The 25,144-nt window shown below is 39.0% G+C and overlaps 1 protein-coding gene across 1 annotated transcript in view; it reads left to right on the top strand.

The window, feature by feature from the left end:
- HSPA4 (heat shock protein family A (Hsp70) member 4) overlaps positions 1 to 24,258 on the top strand; it is a 47,333-nt gene extending 23,075 nt beyond the window's left edge. Inside the window, exons 8-19 of the mRNA XM_007519915.2 lie at positions 230 to 306; positions 2,643 to 2,794; positions 3,357 to 3,463; positions 4,405 to 4,538; positions 5,565 to 5,746; positions 9,094 to 9,183; positions 10,880 to 11,032; positions 12,370 to 12,495; positions 14,207 to 14,314; positions 17,992 to 18,111; positions 20,668 to 20,829; positions 22,106 to 24,258. Coding sequence (XP_007519977.1) covers positions 230 to 306; positions 2,643 to 2,794; positions 3,357 to 3,463; positions 4,405 to 4,538; positions 5,565 to 5,746; positions 9,094 to 9,183; positions 10,880 to 11,032; positions 12,370 to 12,495; positions 14,207 to 14,314; positions 17,992 to 18,111; positions 20,668 to 20,829; positions 22,106 to 22,309 — 1,615 coding nt within the window. The 3' untranslated portion in view covers positions 22,310 to 24,258. The remainder of the gene's footprint in view (positions 1 to 229; positions 307 to 2,642; positions 2,795 to 3,356; positions 3,464 to 4,404; positions 4,539 to 5,564; positions 5,747 to 9,093; positions 9,184 to 10,879; positions 11,033 to 12,369; positions 12,496 to 14,206; positions 14,315 to 17,991; positions 18,112 to 20,667; positions 20,830 to 22,105) is intronic.
- Positions 24,259 to 25,144: the final 886 nt, after the last annotated feature.

Here is a 25,144-nt window from a genome sequence, read left to right on the forward strand (position 1 = left end):
TCTTCTTCCCTTTTTTTTTTTTTTTTAATGTTATCAGTAATGCTGCTGTGAATACTCATGTGCAGACTTTTTCAAAGTGGTTGTGCATTTATATTCCTGCCAGTTATGTATGAGAGATCCTATTTTTCTATATCCTAACCAATACTTGCTATTACCTGTCTTTTTGAATATAGACATATATTTCACTAAAAGCAGAATGTGATTTAGTGTATTGTCATTTTTTTAATAGAGGCAAGTTTCTGGAGATGTGTGATGATCTGTTAGCTAGAGTGGAGCCACCACTTCGTAGTGTTTTGGAACAATCCAGTAAGTATTTTTGTGTTAAACTGTATGTAACACTCTTGGAAAATGTTGCTTATTGCTCTGCACCCCCCTTCTTACACAAAATGTCACTTTATGAAATACTTCAGTGCTATATTAAACTCATTTTAGAAATCGAGAGGGAAGGGGAAGATAGAGAGCAAGAGAAACAGAGATACCTGCAGCCCTACTTCACTGCTTACAAAGCTTTTCCCCCTGCAGTTGGGGACCAGGGGCTTTAACCCAGGTCCTTGCACATTGTAAGGTGTGTAACCAGGTGTGCTACCACCTGGACCCTTAACCCCCCTCCCCCATCTTTGCATCTTCCACCCCCTTGTACTAAGTAACTTTTTGATACTATACTGTCTAGGGAATTTTGAAAGTTTCCCCAAGAAATCTTATTCACATGTCTTAGTGACTTTTTTCCCCCTTTGGGCAGCTAATGGTTTACAGTACAGTTGCTGGCACATGGGTACAATTTCTCATTTCACCAAGATAGGTGTCTGCAGACTCGGCCTCAGGTTATGTTTGTCATTGTGTTTGAGGTCCTGAAAGCCCCCTCTTACTCCAGCCCCCTCTCTGTTCTCCTTCCCCAGAGTCCTATGCTTTGGTGCAATACACTAAACCCATCCAAATTTCAGTTCCCCTTTCTGTTTTTGTTTCTGAAGTTGGTGCCCATGAGTGAAATTACCTGGTATTAATCCTTTAATGCACAAGGCAGGCTTTCTCATTGTTGTAGCAATGAATAAGGATGTGTAGTTTCTAGGCATAAGCACTAGATGGCAGGCTAGATCCTCCTAGCTAATCCTCACTGCCCTTAGAGAAAGGAAGGTAGAGCAGTTAACTTGGCCTGGGATTGATTTTTTTCCCCTCCATTTTATTGAGAAGTTGATGGGTTACAGCATAGTTGTCTACACATGGGCTCTATTTCTCAGCTCTGCATCACAGGTGTCTGTAAAGCACTCAGCCCCCTCTCCAAGCCTGCCTTTTCCATTCCTTCCTCGGAGTACCTTGCTTTGGTATATAGTACCCCACCCCCAATTCAAGTTTCACCCCATGTTCTCTCTCTGACTCTTGTCTCCCATGTGTACTCAACAAACATTCCTCTTCTCCTGACTCATCCCATCCAACACTTCTTCAGGTTCCAACCATGGTGAGGCAAAGATTAAAGTTCCTGGTCTAGTGTTCAGCCTTGGTTCACCAACATTGTTCATATTCCTATGTCCATTTTCCCCTCACTTCTCTGATGTTTTTGCTTTTGTTGCTTTTGTTTGCATTTCCAGTTCTTTTATTCCACTAGGAGTTTGTTTCCTTCTTTTCATGTAGAACTCCTTTCGGTAATTCTTACAAGTCAGGATTGGTGGTGGTGGATTTCTTGAGTTTCTGCATATTTGGGAAGGTTTTAATTTCTTCTCCATACCTGAAAGATAATTTGGCAGGATAGAGTATTCATGGCTGGTAATCTTTATTTTTAAGTACTGTGAATATGCCATTCCACACTCTCCTTGCTTCTAGTGAATGTAATGAGCAATCTGAAGATAGCCTGATGGTTCTGCCATTGTATGTCAGACTCATTTTCTTTAGTGGCCTGCATTAGTTTTCCTTTTGTTTTCAGATAGTTTTACAAAGATGTATTGTGGCATGGGCTGTTTGGAGTTATAAGCCCTGGATGTTCTTTTGGCTTCCTCTATGCTTATGTCTTCAGAATTTCCCAGGTATGGGAAATTTTTCTCTATGACTTCTTTGAGTATAGTCTTTGCTCCTCTCCCCCCACACCTCATAGAGTTTGCTATTTCACCCAGAATTGTTTCATTTTTCTTGAGTTCTGTACTCAGCAAGTACGGTGGTTATCTTCTATCCTTGATATTCTGTCTTCTAACTGAATTGTTCTATTTATAAGACCTTGAATATAAGCATTAACTCCTCCAGAGCCTCCTTCATTTCATAGCTGTCCATTTGAACTGCTCTTTGTGAATTTTGTAGCTCTTTGGCAAAATGTTCTGAGATCATGGATCTGTGTTTGTATGTTATGTTTGGAGTCTTTAATTGCCTTTATAATAAGTTTTCTGAATTCTAGTTACGACATTTTGTCTACATTCATTTGTTGTTTCATGTTCTCTCTGTGTGTATATGTATATATGTATCTTGTTGAGATGGATAAGAGGTGGGTTTTGGTGTACATATGTGGATTACTTTTATTGTTGTACATAACAAAAATAATTTGTTTTTATTGTTTACATATGTAGATTACTTTTATTGTATAAGATGTAATTATGCTTTGATTTCACTGTAAAACACTTAAGAGTCCCTTAAGTTTAAATGTCTTAATTATCTTAAAATAGAGTTAAGGAAAGAAGATATTTATGCAGTGGAAATTGTTGGTGGTGCCACACGAATCCCTGCAGTGAAAGAAAGGATCAATAAATTCTTTGGTAAAGAACTTAGTACAACACTGAATGCTGATGAAGCTGTTACTCGAGGTTGTGCATTGCAGGTGAGTTTCCTTTCTTTCACAGGTGGTATTTTGAAAATCTTTGTAACAATGAAAGGTTAGCTCAGAGTACTTCATAGTGTAATATTCGAAAACTGTGTTCGAAAGTGGATGTCAGAGGTGGCATTTATGAATGAAACTATACTTACAACATGCAATAAGATGATTCATTTACTAGAAATAGAGGTAAGCCTGAATTTCTATTAGAATTTGGCAGATTGTTAATTTCCTTTATGAAGTAGGGTTGTATATAGTTCAATAAAGGTTGGATTTAATGTGTTTTGGTAAGGAATCATGTAATTTGACAAATGATAAAAGTTTGTAAAATTATGTCACATCAATGGAATTTAGAAACCATTGATTATGGTCTTCTGGAGTCATTACATAGATTGTGATGAACAGTTTACAATGTTTACATTTGTCAAACACAATTAGTTTCTCATTGACACTGATTTACAATACAAGACTTTTAGGGATACATTTTCACACCTTCTCATGATATGTTAACACACAACATTCACCACCAAAGTGCCAATAACATTTTTTTTTAAAATTACTATTCTAGTGTGCAATCTTATCGCCTGCTTTCAAAGTCAGAGAATTTTCTATTACTGATGTAGTACCATATCCTATATCTCTAAGATGGAATTCTCCAGCTGAAGAAAGCTCAAGGTAATAACATTTGACGGTCATTAAGAGAGAAAAAAAAAATTTGTTAATGAGAAAGAGGAGGGGAAAGAGAGAGCAAGAAAGAACCAGAACATCATTCTGGCATATGTAATGCCAGAAGTCGAGCTCAAGACCACATGTCTGAGAGTCTTAACACTTTATTCATTGTGTCACCTTCAGAGCCCTGAGGTGGCACCTCTCCCTTGCCTTTTTCCTTCCTTCTTTCCTTCCCCTCCTCCATCCCTTGCTCTTCTTTCTTTCCCTCCCTTCCTCTCCTCCTTCCTCTTTTCTTTCTATTTACTTATTTGAGGGAGGGAAAAAGAACTAGATTGAACTCAGAACTTTGTGCTTGAGAGTCCAATGACTTATCCACTATAACAATTTTTTTTTAGTTAATCTTCATTTATTTATTGGATAGAGACAGTCAGGAATTGAGGGGAAGGGGAAGACAGACAGAGACACTTGGAGCCCTGCTTCACTATTTGTGAAACTTTTCCCCTGCAGGTGGGGACCAGGGGCTAGCTAGAACCTGGGTCCTCATGCATTGCAGTGTGTGAGCTTAACCAGATGTTACACCACCTGGCCCCTGAAAATTATTTTTATACTTTAACTTGTAAAATTATTACTATCTGCTGTTTTAACTTAACATAAAATTTGTAGCATTTTATTTAAATACTTTAGTCCTAAGAATAATTTTGTCCTATATTAACTTTCCTGAATCTGATCCTCCTGAAATAATTGGTGTCTTTTACTTGTTGATTCAGGTATTTTCCTTTTTAAAGCTTGGTTACATATGTAACTATATGTAATTTTATTGAAAATTTTAATAATCGGGGATGGTGCTAATTGAGGAGGAATTTGAGCTGTATACTTGAAGTTTAGACTATACTGCTAGAAGTGTTAGGACAATCCTGAATCTATGGTTTTCTTTTTGTTTCTTTTAGTGACTGTGAAGTATTTGTAAAAAATCATTGTGCTCCTTTCTCTAAAGTACTCACATTTTATAGAAAGGAACCTTTTACTCTTGAAGCCTATTATAGCTCTCCTCGGGATCTGCCCTATCCAGATCCTGCTATAGGTAAGTAAAGATTTAGGAATTTAAAAAAAAGTGTGTGTGTTTGTGTGTACTTGAGATAAATGGAATAGCAGAATAAATGAAAAGTTATAAAATTTGGATACTTTGTCATATCTTCTAAAGGCTTATTTTATTTACTGTATACAAGAATCTAATGCTCTACCAGTTATGCTGTTTCACCAGCTGCTGAAATTTGAATGTTTTAGATGACAAGTGAACAGGAAAACAAAACTCCACATAACAAAAAACCCTATTCTTGTTTGTTAACAGGTTTAAAGCCAACAGTATGGTGTCTTTTTAATTGAATTTCTCCTGTTGTTTGGGTGGTATTTCTTGGTTAGTGCATGTTATTGGTGTACCTTGTGTGTAATGTGCTTATATGCCTATGAGGAGTAAAGAAACTCAATTCTGACATTTATATTGAGTTGAAAAGTGTTTAAGATAGGGCTGTGTTCATTAGAATATTCAGATTCTGAGAAACTTTTCAGTCTGGAAATTTGTTAGTTGAGAAAGCCATTTGAATTACATGGTAACACCATGCCCAGAATTAGGAAAGTATTAGCAAATATCCTGAATGACATGGAAATTACTTCCCCTAATGTTCGAAACTGAAGTAATTATGGTAATTCATACTTCAGTGCACTGAAAAGCAAAAATTTAATGGAACTTTGTAAAGTAAAAACCTAACAGCTACTCCTGGATAAATGACAAACAGTATGGAGTCACTCCTTTTTAAAGTAGAGGAATATGTGACAAATTGGTGGTACATTATGATGGATTGGAATAAAGGGTTTGAAGGGAGAGACTGTTTATGTCCTTGACTAGGATAAGATAAGACTTTGACTATAAGTGAAACAGGTAGGAGAGCTCTGATTATTTAGTAAGATCCTAAGAGTATCCCGTTTGCTTACCTTCAAAGTGTCATGTTACTGACCTGTTGTTGAGAAGTAGACATAACCTAATATTATGGGCATATTTGAATTTGTCCTCTTAGATGTGTATCTTCTTTTGTCTCTCCCATGTGCTTAGCTCAGTTTTCTGTTCAGAAAGTCACTCCTCAGTCTGATGGTTCCAGTTCAAAAGTGAAAGTCAAGGTTCGAGTAAATGTTCATGGCATCTTCAGTGTGTCCAGTGCATCTTTAGTGGAAGTGCACAAGTTTGAGGAAAATGAAGAACCGATGGAAACAGATCAGAATGCAAAGGAAGAAGAGGTAATTTTGGACATTTCATGCCATTTTACAGTAAATCATGATGACCTGAAGGTGACTTGTAGAAATTTCAAGAAATTGTTTGGTGACAAGGGAAAGATGTTTTGATAGCTTCTGGGAGTAGCTTTATTCTTATCCCTGTAGTATGTGTGCATTAGTCTCTGCGTAGATTTTTTTTTTTAAAATTTTTATTTACAAAAAAGAAACACTGACGAAACCATAGGATAAGAGGGGTACAACTCCACACAATTCCCACCACCAGAACTCTGTATCCAATCCCCTCCCCTAAAAGCTTTCCTATTCTTTATCCCTCTGGGAGTATGGACCCCAGGGTCATTATGGGGTGTAGAAGGTGGAAGGACTGGCTTCTGTAATTGCTTCCCCGCTGAACATGGGCATTGGCAGGTCTGCCCAGGGAAGTCCAGTTGGCATCATGTTAGCATATGGAACCTGGTGGCTGAAAGAAGAGTTAACATATAAAGCAAACAAACCCTTGAGTAATCATGAACCTAAAGGCTGGAATATTACAGTTGAAAATTTGGGGTCTCCATTTTGAAGATAGCTAGTAGGTCTATTTTAGTTATATTCCAAAGGGCCCATGACTACACTAGTTTTTTTTTTTTTTTTTCCCCTGAGCCTGGCATCTGGTATGCAGGTGCAAGTTATTGTCTGGGGAGATGCTGTTATAACTGGAAAAAGGGCTAGAAAGCAGGTCCAGGGAAGAGAGTAGCTCCCAAATATGGGAAAGATGTATAAATACTGACTGTAAACCCCATTGATTTGATCTGGGACCCATATTGAGTTTAGGAGCCTATGGCACCTCTGCATCCTTGTAGATCTGAGCTCACATTCTGTGGTCATAAGTAGGAATGTTTCAAGCTGCCCCAATTCCAGCACCTGTCTTCCTCAGGTGGTAGATAAGGATGGTACATTCTCTACCGTTGCTGATCCACATTGAGGTCAAGGTCCTATGGGGGCCCACAAAAGCATCCAGTGTGTTCCTGATAGAGATGACAATGGAGAGAGGGATCTATTTGAGGTCTAGGTCCATCATGTCTGTGTGGGAATCTCAGGATTCCTCAACTAGGTCCCCAGATGATGGGATGGCCTGATAGTGACTAAATAGTCATTATTAAAGTATGCCAGTCTCTTGCCCTTACTCAGCTTTTGTAGTCCTTACTTTGGTATGGTTAGCTTTGGAGTGACTGAGGGAAGTGTAATAGGAAGTAGGTGAAGAGGGTATCTAGGTCTAAGTAGAAACTATTTGATTAGGAACTTTATGGTGTCTTTTTAGGTCTTTATTCTTGCTAGCTACATATATTGACTCACTGTAGACTATTTTGCATTTTGCTTTCAGGTATATATTTTGCCCATATTTATGGATACATGTGAACATATGCCCTATCTCATGGGTCTTGGTCTATATCTAGGTTTTAGGGCTTTGTTAGAAAGTGAACCAGCCAAAATGAAATTAGAGAATCCTATGAGATTTTTATAGAACTGGAACATAGACTATGAGTTATTCCCCTCCTCCCCCATTGTTGAAGCATGTTCTGAGTCTTAGTTGATTATCTTTTTTTTTTTTTTTTTAACATTTATTTCCTTTTGTTGCTCTTGGTTTTTTGTTGTTGTAGTTATTGTTGTTGTTATTAATGTCGTCATTGTTGGATAGGACAGAGAAATGGAGAGAGGAGGGGAAGATGGGGAGAGAAAGATAAACACCTGCAGACCTGCTTCACTGCTTGTGAAGCAACTCCCCTGCAGGTGGGGAGCCAGGGCTCAAACCGGGATCTTTCAGCCATTCCTTGCGCTTTGCTCCACCTGCACTTAACCCGCTGTGCTACTGCCTGACTCCCAGTTGATTGTTTTTAAGGGCAACAGATTAAAAAAATAATATTAATGAAAGAGCACTGCTCAGCTTTTGTTTATGGTGGTGCTGTCAGATTGAAGAGGTCTTTAGAACCTCAGGCATGAGAGTTTTACTTAACCAGTAGACTGTTTGCCCAGCACATTGCTTTCATACATTGTTATTATGTAGCAGGTAGGTGGTTCTTACCCTTACTTAGCATCAATATTAAATACATTTTAATAAAATGCTGGAGGGGCAGGGTGGTGGTATACCTGGTGAAGTGGACACTTTATCAAGTGCAAGGACTTGGGTTCAAGCTCCTGGTCCCCACCTTCATGATTGATGAAGCAGTGCTGCATATATGTCTCCTCCCCCTCCTCTCAGTTTCTGTTTCTATCTAAAATAAATCAGTAATAAGTAGAATATTAGAAAAAATAATTTTTAAAATATTGCAAAATGTGTTGATGGGATTTGGTGGTGTCTCACCTTATACTTGAGTACTGGGATTTCAGCTCCTGGCCTTTATATGGATGCACCTGCTTGGGGAGGGGGCAGCTTCATGAGTAAGGGAGCAATGCTGTGGTCTCTCTGTCTCTCTTCTGTTCTCAGTTTTTCACGCTCTTGTCAAGATTAAAACAGACAAACAAAAATGGTTGCCAGAAGCAGTGGAATCATGAGCCCTAGAAGTTATCCTGATCACAAAAAGTGAACAAATAACAAAAAGTCTTTCTATTTTTATTCTTGTCAGAAAGGTTGTTTGAGTTGGTCTGGGTGAGAGCCCAGGCAGTTTTAAGAGCCTTCAATGTCTTCCTGATGTTCTGTAGTTCAGTGGTTAATGTGATCTACATGTTTCCTCCCTTTGTCATTATTGTCAGACTTTGTTCTGAAATCTTTTCTATTCAAACCCCCCCCCCCCCAAAAATCATGCACTGATTGTCCTTTTGTGGATAAGGAGTCTGATTTAAAATCTGCTTGAAAAGCTAAAGACTTGAGAAAGATTTTACTACTAAGTAAGCTTGGAGAAATTTGTACCTTCAGATTCTGTTACGTTACACATTGCCTCACTGTTCTGTATTTTATAGTTTACAGAGCAACTCTTTAGTCTGCCTTATTTCTATAAGAGCAGGGCCAGGTTGAGTGTTATTTTCATTTTGCAGATGGATTAACCGAAGCTCCAAGCTGGAAAATTCGGTGTTGGGATAACATGTTATAGCTGTAATGAGTTTTGACCTTCTGATTGAGAGTAGCTTAACAGGATCTTGATACCATGTGTTTTTGCCAGTGTGTCATAAGGTTGCTTATTATTACTATTTCTTATAATGAGAGAGGAGGGAGAGAGAATCAGCATCACTCTGGCATATGGGATGGTAAGGACTGAACTTGAGACCTCATGCTTGAGTGTTCAGTGTTTTAACTACTGCACCACCACCTAGATCCAAATTGCTTAATCTTTTACCTAGTATTTCTGAGTTTTAGAATTTGGTGTGATCTTTTTTTTCAGAAAATGCAAGTGGACCAGGAGGAACCACATGTTGAAGAGCAACAGCAGCAGACACCAGCAGAAAATAAAACAGAGTCTGAAGAAATGGAGGTATGTGTTGTTTATGAATTCATCTTTTCACATATGTGGCTTTGGCAGAGACTGCAGTATCTTAGAAAGTTCCTACACTAGAGATTCCTTGTTTGTTTGAACAGTTGAATTAAAGGCTTATATAATGTATTTGGAAAGTATGTTTGGCAAGAGGATCTTTGAATTTTATTCTAGTTACTAGATGGGAAGAAAAGACTCAGTATCTCTGGAGTTACTAGGTCTGTATTGGTTCACAGTGCTTTCTGAATAGCTGTTAATAGTATCCATTCAGTAATAGTCTTCCTGTTCATAACCTATTATTTTGGGGAAAATTATATCTTATTATTTAAAGCATATGAGACGAGTGAGTGAGAGGTCAGAATACCACCAAGAAATAAGCTACAAATGAGTCATGAAAGTCCTACATTTTACTAGCTGAGAGGAACTCTTGACTGCCATAAATTATCTTTTCCTACAAAGAGTGATATATAACTTTAGATTTTTTTTCCCCATAACTTCAGATTTTGTCAGCTCTCTGAAACTTGTGTCTCTCTCCCCTTTGGGAAAGATCCCCCCCTCCCCCCAGGGTTGTTGCTGGGCTCAGTGCCTGCACCAGAATCCACCGCTCCTGGAGGCCATTTTCCCCCCCTTTTTGTTGCCCTTGTTGTTGTAGCCTTGTTGTGGTTATTATTATTATCATTGTTGATGTTGTTCGTTGATGGATAGGACAGAGAGAAATGGAGAGAGGAGGGGAAGACAGGGGGAGAGAAAGATAGACACCTGCAGACCTGCTTTACCACCTGTGAAGTGACTCCCCTGCAGGTGGGGAGCTGGGGGCTCGAACTGGGGTCCTTATGCCTTTCCCTACGCTTTGCGCCACATGCACTTAACACACTGCACCACTGCCCGACCCCCGATTCATTTTTAAAGTTAAGTTATTTAAATTTTTTTGTTTGTTTGTTTTAATGAGAGGGAGAGGGAGAACAGACTAGAGCATTGCTCAGTTCTGGCATATGGTGACTCTGAGGATTGTACCTGGGGGCTTCAGGTATACAATGTTATGTCCCATGTAATGTTAGAATTCTTAAAAAAAATTTTTTTGGCAATATTTTGATTTTTTTTTCATAATGTGTTATTTCCAGAAGCTCTAATGTGAGAGCTCCAATGCCAAAAAGACATAATTTCTCTCTCTGACACACACACACACACACACACACACACAGAATAGAGCACACTCCTGCTCTGTTGGGACAAGCAGTGGTAGGGATCAAGTCTGGTGTTCATGCATACAAATCCTGTGTATTTCTATTGAGCTACTTCCCTGACCACTGAAATTTGGTCTTTTAGTCAAAAGATACTTAAAGTTTTACTTGAGATGGAGTGCGCATAATGCTGGGCTCTGCCAATTGTGAAGTTCTGTTTATTTTGTTTCTGTTCTTACTTGGTCCTGGTGATGGAACTCCTCTGGCTTTAAGTGTACCAGCAGCCATTCTAATGCTGAGTAACCTCTCTGGGCCCCAAAGTTACTGTTTTAAATGATAACAAATTATAGAAAACTATAGAGAATAAGGATTACTTATGGAATATTTATTTGTTTCTAACTTTGCATATATTGTAAGAATTAGTTGATTTTTTTTTTCACCAGGAAACAGTGAAAAAGCAAGAATTTTTTTAGTTTGTATTTGTTTGTTCCTAATCTTTTTTCTTCAAATTTTAGACTTCTCAAGCTGGGTCAAAAGACAAAAAGATGGACCAACCTCCTCAAGCCAAGAAAGCAAAAGTAAAGACCAATACTGTGGACCTGCCAATTGAGAACCAGCTACTATGGCAGATTGATAGAGAGATGCTCAACTTGTACATTGAAAATGAGGTGGGTATTTCTTTTAAAAGAAATAACAAATTAATGCAACCATAATATTCAAACTCTGTGTGTAATGCATATTTTTGGTTGTTTGAAAAAAATTGTTTTAGATTTTTGGGTTCCAAAAACCAAGTGTAATAGGTTCCATGTAATGTTAAAATTCTTTTTCAGTGATCGATATTTTTAGAAGCTGTGATATGAGATCTCTGACATTGTCTCCCCCCTTTATTTTCTCTTTTGTAGTATTGGGACCTTATGCTCATCTGTGATTTTTATTGCTCTGGGCTGCCTTTTTAGATAGAGAGATACCACAGCATTGTAGCTTCTTCCCATATGGTAGGACTTACCACATGGGACTGGATGGAGCCTAAACTTGGTCTACCTGCATGGTAAGGTACATGCCTTACCCAGTGAATTATTTGGTCCCAGACATCATATCTTTTGGGTGGTATTGTTCTTTTTTGAGACATGTATATGCTTTTTCATTTGATACTGAAATGCTAGAGGTAGAGAGTCATAGAATTCCTAGGAGAAATAACATAGCATTGAAAGCATTATTTATTATTTCCTTGCACAGTTGCCAGTCAACATGTAACTCTTGTTCTGGTGAGTGATGGAGCAAGTATGTTTATTATATTCGTGAGTTTGTCATATGTCCTTTGGATATTTGTATTTTATAGGACATTTAGTAGTTTGATGCTCTATGAATGAATTAAATTTGGTATTCTGTAGTAATAGTACAAGATAGCATACCACTGGTGACATTGAGCTAATAGTACTTGAGGATTTTGTCTTAAATTATTTTCCTAGGGGCCAGGCGGTTGTATACCTGGTTAAGCGCATATATTACCATGTGTAAGAACCTGGGTTTGAGCCCCCACTTCCCACCTGCAGGGGGTACATTTCACAAATGGTGAAGCAAGAGTGCAGATGTCTCTCTCTCTCCCTCTCTATCTTTTCTCCCCTCTCAATTTCTCTCTGTCCTATCAAATAAAATAAAAAGAAAAAAGAAAAAAAAACAAAACAAAAACAAGGATTTGTAGTGCTGGCACCAATTCCCAGCAATAACTGGTGGTAATAAATTTTTTTTTCACCATTTACTTTTGAATTTCTCCATGTTAGTGGTGTATTATTATTATTATTTTAATTTTATGTTGCTCTTTTTTCTAAATACATTGACCTGATCTTTCTAACTTATTTTGAGACTTAATGCTCCAACTTTGATTTCTTGGATGATTTGTAAAATTAAAAAGATTTGGGGAAGGTTTTTATATTTTTATAATTATATTAATACTTAAGAGGATATTATCCTAATTGAGTGCATAACCAATTTACATTATTTTCAGGGTAAGATGATCATGCAGGATAAACTGGAAAAGGAGAGGAATGATGCAAAGAATGCAGTAGAAGAATATGTGTATGAAATGAGAGATAAGCTTAGTGGTGAATATGAGAAGTTTGTGAATGAAGATGTAAGTATGCCCCAAAGTGTGTGTATCCTGTGCCTTCTAGAAGCTGCCTTGAAAGTGTCATAGAAGGGTTATTTGTATCTGTAGGAATACAGTAATGATAGGATTAATTAATAGGATGTGCTTTCTCATGGAATAAGCTTTGTGTTTTGCTGTATATTTCTTTCTCAGTGAGGTATGCCTTGAGGGCATTTGTAATCACTTGTGTTTGCTTTTTTGAAGCACACATTTTGAGATTATTCACATTTTGTTATTTATTTTTCATTGCTGAAGCTTCACTTCTCTGAGCTGACTTTTTCAGATCTGAAACAGAGGGAGAGAGAGGGAAAGGCCACTGCATTGGGGTCAAGGATTAAACCTGGGTCTTGTGCGTGGCAAGGTGGCACCTTCCAAGGGGAAACTATCTTTTTTTAAAATTTCTTTATTGGGAGATTAATGGTTTATAGTTGACAGTAAAATACAATAGTTTGTACATACATAGTATTTCCCAGTTTTCCACATAACAGTTCAACCCCCACTAGGTCCTCCTCTACCATCATGTTTCAGGACCTTAAACCCCCCCCCCTGTTTTTTACTTTTTACTTTGATGCAGTACACTAACTCCAGTCCAAGTTCTGCTTAGTGTTTTCCCTCTGATCTTGTTTTGCAACTTGTGTCTATGAGTTAAATTATCCCATATTCATCCTTTTGTTTCTGACTTACTTTCTTAACATATCTTCAAACTCCATCCAAGATGGGGTAAAGAAGTGAATTCACCATTTTTAATAACTGTGTAATACTTCAGTATGTATATAGACCACAACTTACTCAGCCACTCATCTGTTATTGGACACCTGGGTTGCTTCCAGGTTTTGGCTATTATAAATTGTGTTGCTATGAACATAGGTATACACAAATCTTTTTGGATGGGTATGTTGGGTTACTTAGGGTTTATCCCCAGGAGAAGATTTGCAGGGTCATAGGGTAGGTCCACTTCTAGCCTTCTGAGAGGTGAACTGTCTTACTGACTACTGTATGCATTTACAAAAAAAAAAAAAAAAAAAATTAAATTGGTTTGCTTGCTTATTAAATCATCTCTTCTTTCCTAAATTTGTTAGCTCACTTAATTTTATTTATTTTGGGGCCAGCCGGTGGCACACACGTTATGGTGCTCAAGGACCTAGGTTCAAGCCCCTGGTCTCCTCTTGCAGGGAGAAAGCTTCACAAATGGTGAAGCAGGGCTGCAGGTATCTCTCTCCCCCCCCCCTCAATATCTGTCTCTATCTAATAATAAATAAAAGTTAAATAAAATTTATTTTTTTGAGAGCAGGGAAAGGAGCAAGTATGCATGTGTGCTGGTTTCTGTCTTATGTTGCTGTCATGTATTCTTGGGGATTGACCTGAAGATCTCATGCATGCAATAGTATGCTTTCTAAAAATGAAAGACTGATTCATTTAAATGAACAGTTTTTGATTATGAACATTTCAAACATACTCAGATGTCTCCTAATAACAACAAAACAGGAAACTAAAATCAACATTCCCTTTATCAAGCAAAACGTTGTGCCCAACCTTATTTTTTCTGTCTTCATCTCTCCTTTCCTGCCACATGTCCCACACCTCCACCTCCACCCATGTTTTAAAACTACTCTGGATAAATTATTCTCTATGCCTGTGATTTCACTTGTGACTCAGTTAATTTTTGATCTAATTAGTAACATTTCTTCATCTTTAGGATCGTAACAGTTTTACCATAAAACTTGAAGATACTGAGAATTGGTTGTATGAGGACGGGGAAGATCAGCCAAAGCAAGTTTATGTTGATAAGTTGGCTGAATTAAAAGTAAGTGACTCATTAAAGTGTCTTGAACCCATGCAAAGTATTATCTATATTAGGGGGAATTTGCCTGCTAATTAATGAAGGCAAGTTTGAAAGAGATTGAATTACTATACTAGTCCCAGGTCACTTGGGCCAATTATTTGTCACTTTCAGGACTACATAGTGGCAAAAGTGTATTTCTGAAAATAAAAGAGTTTGTATTTACAGTGTTTACAAAATTAAAGATTAGGTATTTTTTTTTTGGTGGGTCAAGTGACTAGCAAGATTTGTCCATGTCCTAGTGGGCACCAATAATGTATCTGGGCCTGGGCTACTTGTATAACTTGGTTCCTAGTAAATCAAAGAATCAGGTTTTATATTAAAGAATTCAATCATTAAGTCTCAGTATTTAAAGTGCAAAGCATATAATGATGCCTTTTGTTTGAAAAATTATTTAAGTGCACATAAAGGACATTTCACATTCCTTTTTGTTGTCATACTGGGTTGTTGTGACTAAACTTTGGAATGGGATTACTCAAAAGACATTATCTGCAGTTGCTTATTCTGGTAAGAATAGCAAGAACCTTCTATGCATTCCTTTCTGTTAGGGTTGTCCCCATGACATGCACACTCACAATTTCATTGCTCTGGACTGTTTCATTCATATATATAAAGACACGGTGTGCACCTGGTTGAGCACACATGTTACAGTGCACAAGGACCCAGGTTTGAGCCCCTGGTCCCTGTAGGGGGAAAGCTTTCCAAGTGGTGAAGGAGTGCTGCAGATATCTCTTTCTTTCCCTCTCTATCTCCCTCTCCGCCTCAATTTCTGGCTCTCTCTATTCTAATAAATAAAATTTAAAATAATTAAAAAAGAAAAAAACAAATGGTGAGACATGGGAGCACTGCTCTTCCTCCAGTGCCACTGTAGCATTGCTTATGTGGAGTTGGGACTCTAGCCTGAGTGACTTGAGCAGGCAAGTTACCTATTTGTCTTACTCCTTCATGGATATTAAGATTTTGTTTTCCTTTATATCATGAGAGATACCCAAGACACAGCTTGTCTTTTTTTTTTTTTAAATTTCTTTATTGGAGCATTAATGGTTTACAGTTGACAGTAAAATACAATAGTTTGTACTTGTATAACATTTCCCAGTTTTCCACATAATACTTCAGGACCTGAACCTTAACCCCCCACACAGAGTCTTACTTTGGTCCAATACACCAACTCCAGTCTAAGTTCTGCTTAGTGTTTGTTTTCTCTTCTGATCTTGTTTTTCAACTGCTGTCTATGATTGGGACCATCTCATATTCATCCTCTGATTTATCTTACTTAACATGATTATCTTCAAACTCCATCCAAGATGGGGTAAAGAAGTGAATTCACCATTTTTAATAGCTGATAGTACTCCATTATGTATATAGACTACAACTTACTCAGCCACTCATCTGTTGTTGGACACCTAGGTTGCTTCCAGGTTTTGGCTATTACAAATTGTGCTGCTACGAACATAGGAACATAGGTATACACAAATCTTTTTGGATGGGTGTGTTGGGTTACTTAGAATTTATCCCTAGGAGAGGAATCGCAGGGCCATAGGTTGGTCCACTTCTAGCCTTCTGAGAGTTCTCCAGAATGTTCCCCACAGGGGTTGGACCAGTTGACATTCCCACAAGCAGTGCAGGAGGGTTCCTTTGTCCCTACAACCTCTCCAGCATTTGTTGCTGCTATGTTTTCTGATATCTGACATTCTCATAGGAGTGAAGTGGTATCTCGTCTTACTTGCATTTCACTGACAATGATTTGGAACATTTTTTTTTTTTTTTGATGTTTGTTGGCCTTTTGGATCTCTTCTTTGGTAAATATTCTGTTCATGTCTGCTCCCCATTTTTGGATGGGGTTATTTGTTTTCTTGTTGGTGAGTTTGGTGAGCTCTTTATATATTTTGGTTATTAACCTCTAGTCTGATGTATGGCATGTAAAGATCTCCCCCCATTCTGTGGGAGGTCTTTGTTTGGTTTATGGTTTTTGTTGTGCAGAAGCCTTTTAATTTGATGTAGTCCCATTAGTTTATTTTTGACTTAGTCTTCTTTCTAACTGGATTTATATCATTGAAGATGCCTTTAAAATTTAAATGAAAGAATTCTGCCAGTATTTTCCTCTGAGTATTTGATAGTTTGTGGTCTAACATTGTCCTCTTAATACCAGTTTTATTTTCTCCTCTCATCTATACCTAGATGACTTAATTTTTTCCCCTTACTAGAGAGCATTGCTGAACTCTGTTTTAATGTGATGACAGAGACTGAACTTGGCACCTTGGAGCCCCATTATGATGCTGTGTTGTCCCTGTCCCTCACTCCTCCCTATCCCACTCCCATTATGTGACTCAGATTCCTGAATTCACAAGTACTTCAGTATCTATTAGAAAAATATTTTTAGAAACAGACTAGAGTACTGTTTCACCACATGTAAGTCAGATAATAGAGCCTTGGACTCGATGCAAAGCAGGACTCTGTTGTGCTATCTTCTTGGCTCTCAAATTGTATTTAAAAGGAAATATAACCTGTCACGTTTCACACCTAAAGAAAATTGTTAATAGCAGTTTTAATATCTTTATATACTTAAATCAGTCTTCAAAGTTCCTTTTGTTTAGTGTATCACCATCATCAGATGTTTAGTGCTTGGCAAATGAACCTCAAATATTATGCATGTGTGCTGTTGAGCTGCCTCCCAATTTTTTTTTTTTTTTTTTTTTTTTTTTTTTTAGGAGCCAGGGCTTCATCCATGTATGATTTCATCATCCCCAATATAGACAGAGAGAGGGAGATGTAGCACTTTTTTTTTTTTTTCCCCCTCTTCCAGGGTTATTGCTGGACTCGGTGCCTGTACCATGAATCCACCGCTTCTGGAGGCCATTTTTTTCCCCCTTTTGTTGCCCTTGTTGTAGCTTCGTTGTGGCTATTATAATTGCCCTTGTTGACGCAATTCATTGTTGGAGCACCTTTTTTTTTAAAAAAAATTTTTTTTAATTGTCTTTATTTATTAAAGGATAGAGACTGTCAGAAATTGAGAGGATAGGGGGAGATAGGGTGAGAGAAAGAGAGACACCTGCAGCCCTGCTTCACCACTTGCAAAGCTTTCCCCCTGCAGGTGGGGACCAGAGGCTCGAACCTGGGTCCTTAGGCATTGTAAAGTGTGCTCAACCAGGTGCGCCAACCAGCTAGCCGCCGAGACATAGCACGTTTCATGCGATGCCGGGGCTTAACCTTGGTCCTCAGCATGGCAAGAAGTGTGCCTTCCTGGTGTGCTTCTTTGGGCCTTCAGTTTTCACTGTTTTTTTTTATTTGTTGAGAGTGAGAAACACCAAAGCACCATTATACCATCCATGGCTCCCATGTAGTGCCAGGGATTGAATGAACCCCAGGCTTCCTGCTTGATGGTCTTCACACATTGAGTCACCTGTGGTCTCCATTAGTATATTTTATTTTGACTCAGAATCCAAATAAGATTCACACTCCACATAGAATATATTAAAGTCAGTCCTCATATGTAGCTTTAGGATATACTTGGTCTGGGGAAAATATTTAACTATGATATACAGGGATTAAATGTTCATGAATCCATAATCTTGATAAAATAGTAAAAACAATACTGCTGTTAATTTAAGCTGCTCTACAAATATTTGTGTTTTTCTGTTAAGAATCTAGGCCAGCCTATTAAGATGCGATTCCAGGAATCTGAAGAAAGACCAAAGTTATTTGAAGAACTAGGGAAACAAATCCAACAGTATATGAAAATAATCAGCGCTTTCAAAAACAAGGTAACAAGAAGGCATCCTCCTTCCACACCCTTCTCTAGAACCCTGACTTTAGCTAAAGCTTCTCTTTAATACATGACATCTAGAATTCAACAGTACTCTTAAATTTCCTTTTCTTGCTGTATCTTAACCTGTTCTGTCTTTCTCTTTCTGAGAACAATCCAGGCATATAACTTTTATTATATAATTGTTAAGACAGTAAACCACCCAACTTTTTTTTTTTTTTGCCTCCAGGGTTATTGCTGGGGTTCAGTGCCTGCATTACAAATCCACTGCTCCTGGAGGCCATTTTTCTCATTTTGTTGTCATTACTGCTGCTGCTGCTGGATAGGACAGAGAAATCAAGAGAGGAGGGGAAGACAGAGAGGGGTAGAGAAGGATAGCTGCAGACCTGCTTCACTACTTGATGAAGCAACCTCCCTGCAGGTGGGGAGCTGGGGGCTTGAACTGGGATCCTTATCCTGGTCCTCGTGTTTTGTACCATGTGTGCTTAACCCCCTTTGCTACCTACCGCCTGGCCCCCTAAACCACTTAATTTTTCCCCCCACTATGTTATATATATATATATATATATATATATATATATATATATATGCTTTGTAAATATTAAATTCACACATTTTCTGCTAGTAAACTCTGTGTATGTATGTATAAACAAATACTTGAAAATTAAAAAAAAAAAACCCTTTTTTGCCTCCGTGGTTATCACTGTGGCTAGGTGCCTGCAGTACATATCGGCTGATCCTGTGGCCATTTTTCCGGTTTTTTTGAGTAGGACAGAAAAATTGAGAGAAATGGGGAAGATAGGGAGAGAGAGAGAGATGGATACCTGCAGACCTGCTTCACCAATTATGAAGCCTACTTTCCCCCCAGTCACCCTGCAGGTGGGCAGCTGGCCGGCTTGGGGCTCTAACCAGGATCCTTGTGCTATATATTTATACTGTGAGTGCTTAACCCAGTGCACCACTGCCTGACTCACCATGCCACTCTTCTTAAGATCTAAGAAAGGCTACTATCAGAGCTCTTAACTACTTAAGTGTTTTTTAAATATTTTTATATTTATTCCCTTTTGCTGACCTTGTTGTTTTATTGTTGTAGTTATTATTGTTGTTATTGATGTCATTTTTGGATAGGACAGAGAAATGGAGAGAGGAGAGGAAGATGGAGAAAGACAGACACCTGCAGACATGCTTCACCGCCTGTGAAGCGACTCCCCTGCGGGTGGGGAGCTGGGGGCTCGAACCGGGATCCTTACACCGGTCCTTGCACTTGGCCCCACGTGCACTTAACCCGCTGTGCTACCGCCTGACTCCCACCCCAGGTTTTTTTTAAAATGTATTTTCATTGTAAGAAGTATTTTTTTTGTTGCTCCCATGAGGCTTCCCTTATATTCATTATAGTTTTAATTACTAAAGCCACATGCCTCAATATATGGTCTTACAACCAACAATGTGTACATTGTTTTTGCACTATAAAATTAACTTTATATGGTTTTATGTAAAACCTGTATTATTTGGATATAGGAGATAACTCAGCAGGTAGAGCTTGTGTGGAGACCCTTGTTTAACCCACAGCACCGTGTATGTCACCACAGAAAACTCATGGATGGTGGAGCAGTGCTTTGGTCTGTCTCCGTTGTTTCCACTTTAAGGAGAGACAATTAAAAAGTTATTGTAGGGGAGCCAGGTGGTAGTGCACTGGGTTAAGTGCACATGATTAGTTTCTAAGCACAAAGGCCGATGCAAGGATGCCAGTTTGAGCCACCTGCTCCCCATCTGTAGATGGGTTGCTTCACAAGCAGTGAAGCAGGTCTGCAGGTGTGTTATCTTTCTTCCCCCTCACTATCTTCTCCTCCTCTCTCAATTTCTCTCTATCCTATACAACAACAGTGGAAAAATAGATGGCTACCAGGACCAGTGGATTCATGGTGTAGGCAGCGAGCCCCCAGTGATAACCATAAAGGCAAAACAAAAAAAAACAAACAAAGAAAAACTCCAAGTTATTGTACTCATTTGCAAGGCACTCAGCTAATTCTCTGGCATCATGAAAACAGAACATAAGATACTGTTGAAAGCCTTTCAATACAGATTGAAAGCTTCAGATGGCTTCAGATCTATGTCCTTCCTCAGTGTTAAAAGTTGTGGTTATTTTTGGTTGCTTGAAATTTTAAGGAACTCCGAATGCCTGTTTAAATTGTGAAACCAAATCTGCTGTTTTTCTTTAATATTATGCTGTGAGTCGACCTCAGTCTCTGCATTGGCTATACCACATGTATGTCCCATATTTTCCTCACTACCCCTACCCATATTTTTCATCTGGTATGGGTAGAGATAGAAAGAGAGACGAGCGATTGTAACACTGTTTGCCCAGTCATGGCTCTCCTCCAGTGGTGTCTGTGCTGCTTGCACGTGGAGGACTGGATGGAGCCCAGGATCTTGTGTGTGGGTGGTATAGAGTGTCCTCTAGTGGGTGAGCTGTCTTCCAGCCCCCTTCATTTTTGGGAAGATCATAGTTCATAGTTGACTATTTGACAGTTGTGTGGTTGACTGTTGATTGCAGGAGGACCAGTATGAGCATTTGGATGCTTCTGACATGGTGAAGGTAGAAAAAAGCACAAATGAGGCCATGGAATGGATGAATAACAAGCTGAATCTGCAGAACAAGCAGAGTCTGACAGTGGATCCAGTTGTCAAGGCAAAAGATATTGAAGCTAAAATTAAGGTAATTTATGACTTTAAATACTTAATAGTCTTATAGCTTTGTTGCTGTTATTATTTATTGCCACCATAGTTATTGCTAGGGCTCAGTGTCTGCACTACAAATCCACCACTCACTAGTGGCTTTTATTTTTTTTAAATGGAGATAGCAAAATTGAGAAAGGGTAGGTGGGGATGGAGGGGAGAGAGACACCTGTAGAACTGCTTCATTGCTAGTGAAGCTTCCCCTTTTGCTGATTGGGCACTGGGGGCTTGAACCCAGGTCCTTGTGCATGATGCATTCTACCAGATGTACCACCACCTGGCTCCTCACTTATTATTCCTTCCCACCTACCTTTTTTTGGAGAGTGGTATTGGGGATTAGATCTAGGGTCCTTTTTTACAGTGAAAAATGCACTCCACCATTGAGCTGCATTCCCAGCACTATACTAAGATCTTTAAATTAACAAGAGGGGGGTCGTGTGGTGGTGCACCGGGTTCATTGCACACTTAACTATGTGCAAGGACATGGGTTTGAACCCCGCTCTCCACCTTGATAAGCGGTGAAGCAGGTCTGCAGTTGTCTCTCTCAATTTATTTCTGTCCTATCTAATTAAAAGAAAGCAAAAATGGGGGAGTCGGGCTGTAGCGCAGCGGGTTAAGCGCAGGTGGCGCAAAGCACAAGGACCAACAAGGATTCCGGTTCGAACCCCGGCTCCCCACCTGCAGGGGAGTCGCTTCACAGGCGGTGAAGCAGGTCTGCAGGTGTCTATCTTTCTCTCCTCCTCTCTGTCTTCACCTCCTCTCTCCATTTCTCTCTGTTCTATCCAACAACGACAATAACAATAATAACTACAACAATAAAAAAACAAGGGCAACAAAAGGGAATAAATATATATATATATATACAAGCAAAAATGGCTGCCAAGAGCAGTGGATTCATCATGCAAGCACTAAATCCCAGTGATAACCCTGGTGGCAATTAAAACAAAACACAAAAAAACCACTGAGGAAAATCATTATTGCATCTTAGTTTCTATATGGCTGACTTGGGAGTTGAGTGGGAGATTGGTTTTATTAGATTGCCTTTTAAAATTTGCTCTTTTTAGTGCTGTAGGAGGTAGTGCAGTGGGTAGTGTTGGACATTCTGCTCATGCCATAGTGATGCTGTGTTTCTCTCTCCTTCCCTTTCATTCACTCATATATATATATATATATATATATATATATATATATATATATATATATATATGATACTTCTGTTTCTATAAGAACCAATGTTTTCTCTCCTACTATCCTAGGAACTGACAAGTATTTGTAGCCCTATAATTTCAAAGCCCAAACCTAAAGTGGAACCACCAAAAGAAGAGCAAAAAAATACAGAGCAAAATGGACCAGTGGATGGACAAGGAGACAACCCAGGCCCTCAGGCTGCTGATCAGGGTGCAGAAACGGCTGTGCCTTCGGATTCAGACAAGAAGCTTCCTGAAATGGACATTGATTGATTCCACCAATCGTTTATATTAAAACAGACTATTATAAAGCTTTAAGTTGTCAACTTTGTTCTGAATATCAACTAGAGCAATCAAATACTGGAGATTTCTTAGTCAGTTTTTAGGGGGCTTTGGGGCAGGGGATATAAGTAATGTATGGAGCATTTTGACTTCTAAATAGTTAGATACAGAAATTTAAGTGCATTGTATCTTTTTCATAATGGTACTATTTAGAAGCCCAGTTAGTCTTATGAGCTTATGCTTCACTCCTTTTATGTTTAATCATGCTTTTACAAGAATAAGTTTGATTTTGGAAAGTTGAGCTATAGCAGAAGCTTTAACTAGCTATCAAACAGATTTTTTTTTTGTTATGACCTATATGACAAGTACTCTAAATTGTGCTTCAAAAAAAAAAAAAAAAAAATCTGTTGTGGAGATTGCCACAGAAACCCCCTGCCTGGTTTGGGGATGGGTGTGGGGTCTCTAAATCTGAGGGCTAGAGCATGGCATAGCATGGATTAACATAGCAGAACACCAGAGGAATGTTCTGAGCTTCTTCACATTGCACTCCCACTCCACTTCTGTTCCTACCCCGTCTTCTCAAACTAAAGGAGCTCCCATTACAACTACTTTGAGCTGCTCTTGGGAAATTACACCGCTTTACCTGAAGCAAGTTACCTGGGTTTTAGACCTGGAGGTTGTTCCTGAGGAAGTATGCTCACAAACCAACTTTCAACAGTCTAAATAACCGACTATTTGAAAAGGTGGAATTGGATAGATGTAGTCTTGGGTACAGATATTTAACCAAGGAATTGGTTCTTGTTAATTATGGTGCAAAGACCTATATCTTGGCCTGCTTCTCAGGTGAGAGATATTCTGTATAATTTTGAGACTTAGCTTAAAGTCCTCGGACAAGAAGTAGAAGTCATTCACAGTCACATTTGTTAAGTGTTAATATCTGTCATGAATCTGCCAATTTGTATGTGTTAAACAACTGACAGATCATACTCAAAAGATAACTGCATTTTACTGAATGAGTTTGAATTTAGTGTTAAAGAGCCTGACATTAGCAACACTTCACTTACCCCCCTCCTGCATCCACTGTTAGCACCAATTCATTCCCTTTAACTGTTCTGTGGGGCGGGCAGTGTGTTGTTAGTGAGCTATTTTGGAAACCCCCAAGGAAAAGCTTGTATTCAAAGCTGGAGCTGGTACCTGCCTTAGAAACTGTTAAAGCTTTGTTAAAATTTGGTTCTTTGTAACAATTGTTCTTTGTGACAGAGTACATCTCTGTTAATTTTGACCTGTGTTGTTAGAAATAAGATTATATCTTGCATATCTAGAATAAGTTATGGTCCACCTCTGCACTAAAAAAGTTGTTAGCATATTAATTTTATCTCTAAAGTTACAGAAACACACGGCTTAGAGAGGAAGAACTTGGAATTATATTTATTTATGTTGGTGCGTATGCTTCCATGAGGTCCTTGTGGCACCAGGGACTTGCCTTTGTTCTCAGAGCACCCTCCATCCATTTTCTCTGTGTCAGGGGGCAGGAGTTCCAGCTGACCTGCCTTGATGCCTATAGCCTAGGTGTGCAGACTGCAGGATTAAGCCCCTTATGCAACTGATTCAGTCCTTACTGGCCATTTTTTTTTATGTGTGTGTGTGTGGGGAGGGTGTGGGTGTTGGGATGGGGTGAATTTGGAATTTAAAGTTTAAATTAGAAACAAGAGGTTATGGACTATTTGTTCTCTGTTTAGACAGGCTTTAAGACCAATTAGTTGCCAGGCCAGAGAGTGTATGACTTGATGACTTATGTGCAGACAAGCATCTACCCAGGCTGTGCTATCCCTATTGGTTTGTTAAGAGTTCCAGGTTACATTCTTCCACTAAGAAAAAGTTCAGTAAACACGAAACCAATTTAGGAAACATTAATAAAAGAAAGTTGTCTTACACTCAAAGAGGGATGGTTTCCTTAATTTCATAATGAAGTGTGTATGTGTGTTAGACTGCCTGCATGCCTGTGTTTAGGAAGACTTCTCTAGGTGTAAGTAAGCCCTCTTAGTTAGATTCTAGTTAGAGACCTCCAGTCTGAGTAGCAACTGAGGCATAGTACACGGGGTGGCAAGAAACTGCTCTTTCCCTGTACTCATTTTCCTTCCATTAAGTCTACTCAGTTTTCTGGATGCAGGAGTCCTTAGCTCAGTCTTTGCACCTTATTTGGAGAGTTTTGATATTAGCAAAAAGTGGATTAGGACCCCATAAGGGTTAGTACCAGAACTGAATGTGCTGCTACCAGTTGAGTGTGTGTGCATGCATGTGTGTGTGTCCACATGTATATATGCTAACTTGTATGTAGGTGACTGATAATGCTGAAATGGTGCCATCAGAAGAGACCTGAACTATACAGTGTAGGGGCCTAGGTGGGAAGGAGGTTAGAGCATTATTCTTTGGAGTTCAGCCACTTAACAAGTCTGGGGCTAAACTGCTTGGAGGAGTTTACCTTTGAGCACCATTGCCAGTTACTGAGACTTATCTATGGTAAGGTCACTCCCATTTATGACAGGAATAGGCACCTGGGAAAAGTAAGCCTGCTTGTGATCAGGCAGACCATAGTCATTTTACAGAAGTGTTGGGGTTACCTGGAAACGACACCCAGAGAAGAAGGTGCCCCAGGGCAATGCTAGGGCCAGTGATGGGTTTTGCAACGGGATAGCTTCAGCTCTGTGAAGAATTCCCTTTAAGATCCTTACTGGGTTGGTTAAAGATCCAGGCACGGGAGGGGATGGGATATGGAGCTCTGGTGGCAGTAATTGTACCCCTCTTATCCTATGGTTTTGTCAGTGT

This window comes from Erinaceus europaeus, chromosome 2 (genome assembly GCF_950295315.1).
Source record: "Erinaceus europaeus chromosome 2, mEriEur2.1, whole genome shotgun sequence".
Classification (NCBI taxonomy): Eukaryota; Metazoa; Chordata; class Mammalia; order Eulipotyphla; family Erinaceidae; genus Erinaceus; species Erinaceus europaeus.